The sequence below is a fragment of the Rutidosis leptorrhynchoides genome, chromosome 3, assembly GCF_046630445.1.
Source record: "Rutidosis leptorrhynchoides isolate AG116_Rl617_1_P2 chromosome 3, CSIRO_AGI_Rlap_v1, whole genome shotgun sequence".
Taxonomy (NCBI): Eukaryota; Viridiplantae; Streptophyta; class Magnoliopsida; order Asterales; family Asteraceae; genus Rutidosis; species Rutidosis leptorrhynchoides.
The window spans coordinates 16,850,746-16,853,151 of record NC_092335.1 but is presented as its reverse complement, the minus strand read 5'-3'; the positions used below and the strand labels follow the sequence as shown (position 1 = coordinate 16,853,151).

General features: G+C 36.1%; 1 protein-coding gene across 1 annotated transcript; it reads left to right on the top strand.

The window, feature by feature from the left end:
• Window positions 1-438: 438 nt before the first annotated feature.
• Window positions 439-2,128, top strand: LOC139895786 (nematode resistance protein-like HSPRO1). Its single transcript, XM_071878323.1, has one exon. The coding sequence runs from the start codon at window positions 476-478 to the stop codon at window positions 1,910-1,912; it is 1,437 nt and encodes a 478-aa protein (XP_071734424.1). The 5' UTR covers window positions 439-475; the 3' UTR covers window positions 1,913-2,128.
• The last annotated feature ends 278 nt before the right edge of the window (window positions 2,129-2,406 follow it).

Genomic DNA, 2,406 nt, shown 5'->3' with positions numbered 1-2,406 from the left:
TTTAGTTAAAAGCCCAAAATCATTTTGATTTTCAAAGAATTAAAGTTGTCATTCAATTTGAAAACAATGAAATTTTCAATTGATATTGATATATAGAATATAGATAACTAAATAAATTAAATGGTTTGCTGTTATGCCTTAAAAAAAAAATAACAATAATTAAATGGTTTGTCGTTAAGATTGTCGTTAAGATGCTATATAATGTTATACAAAGCGGTTACTGGTCACTTTTAATATCAGTTATTAATAAGTACAATAAAATAAAGCGTGTTAATGACAGTACTTCGTTACCATTTTCCTAAATTCTTTTATAAAAAATACGGCGACTTTCTAATCCGATGTTCCACATTTCTACACGCGTTTCTTACCATATCTAAACCCGGCCCTATATAAATACGTTATTGCATATATCCAACTTCATTTCAAAAGTTTCCATTAATTTCTTTACAAAAAAAAAAAAAAAATCATCAAATTCATGTACACAAAAAAAATGGTTGATCTAAACTGCAAAGCACAAAAAATATCACCTTCAGATAACATGCCAACAACCAGATCACCTAAACCAAATCCATCATCCTACAAACTATCCGTTTCAGTTCAATCACCACCCGTTCGTGCCCCGGAATTATCACCCGCATCCGAACCCGCTTGTTTCGCATACGAACATTACATCCGTCTTCCCGAAATTAAAACCTTATGGAACGACGTCGTTTTTGCAGACTGGAAAAACGAAGTCGTTTTGAAACCGGCTTTCTTCGCTCTAGAATTCACCTTCCGTTTTATATCCATCATTTTATCTGATCCGAGACCGCACACGAATCAGCGTGAGTGGTCTCGAAGGCTAGAGATGTTATCAACGAGTCAATTATCGATAATTTCCTTGTTGTGTGAAGATGATGAGATTCATAACGCCCCGATCGTTGATATCGGAAAAACTACCGGCGTGTTGACGCGAGAAGGAAGCTCTGCAGATGTTTGGAAGCTCAACGAAAACGATGACGCGACGGTTTTAGTTAGCCAGATAAGCGAACAGAGCTTGTTACCTCGGCTCGCCACGTGGAAGAAATCTGAAGATATAGCTCAAAATATCATGTACTCAATTGAGTGTCAAATGAGAAGATGTCCGTACACGTTAGGGTTAGGCGAACCGAATTTAACCGGTAAACCGAGCTTAAATTACGACGTCGTTTGTAAACCTTCAGAGCTTCATTCATTAACCAAAACGCCACCGGATCAATCGAACGTAAACAATTACGAAAACCGAACGCTGTTCACAACGCAACAGATTCTCGAGTCGTGGATTCACGTTGCGTATCAGCTACTGAAACGAATCGAATTTGAAATCGATTCGAATGAATTCGAAAAGGCCGCTAGTGATAGCTATATTCTAGAACAGATTTGGAAATTGTTGACGGAAATTGAAGATTTGCATTTGTTAATGGATCCAGATGACTTTTTGCGGTTGAAGAATCAGCTTGATATTAAAACGACGTCCGAATCGGATTCGTTCTGCTGTCGATCGAAGTCGTTGATTGAGATTACGAAATTATCGAAAAATTTACGACATAAGGTGCCTTATATTCTCGAAATAGAAGTTGATCCAATGGGCGGACCGAGGATACAAGAAGCTGCAATGAATCTGTACAGGAAAAAACACAATGCAGTGAAGATTCATTTGTTGCAAGGATTACAAGCAATTGAAGCGGCTGTGAAGAAGTTTTATTATTCGTATAAACAGATGCTAGTGATAGCGATGGGGAGCGTTGAAGCGAAAGGTAGTTTAGCATTCGTGAGAATTGATTCAAACGATTCGTTGGCTCAGATCTTTTTAGAACCGACTTATTTTCCGAGTTTAGATGGTGCGAAGACGTTTTTGGGTGATTATTGGAGTCATGAAGTGAAACGTAGGTAGACGAGTGGACTCGGTGTGACTCGGTCCTGTTTTACAGGCAAGTTTAGGTTGGGTTGATGAATATTGAAAAGACAAAGGAATGAAATTTGAAGTCAAAGTAACAGTATAGGAATATGATTGGTGGATAAGGTCAATGGTCAATGTTTGTTGTATACTAAAATTCTTCATGTCTTCAATTTAAAAGTTTTTAATTTAATTTCATAGATAACAATATAATATTCTATTTTTTATTTTTTTTATTTTGACAAAAAAAAAAAAAAAAAAAAAAACGAAAAGATAAAGGAGATAACAACGATACATCAACACAGATAGGATTAGAAACTAAAACCACCCTAACAAACGAGCTAACACTAACTACTAATGAGCCTAGTCAACCAACAACCACGAAAGCCACACACATACCAAACAAACTAAATACGACAAGGAGAATTAATATGGGTTTTGATAATAAAACCATCGTATAAATTTGATGGTTGTTCATAATAGGGTATTGA

Excerpts from the sequence above, each read along its gene's own strand:
- LOC139895786 (XM_071878323.1), top strand. The coding sequence starts at position 476 with ATGTACACAAAAAAAATGGTTGATCTAAACTGCAAAGCACAAAAAATA.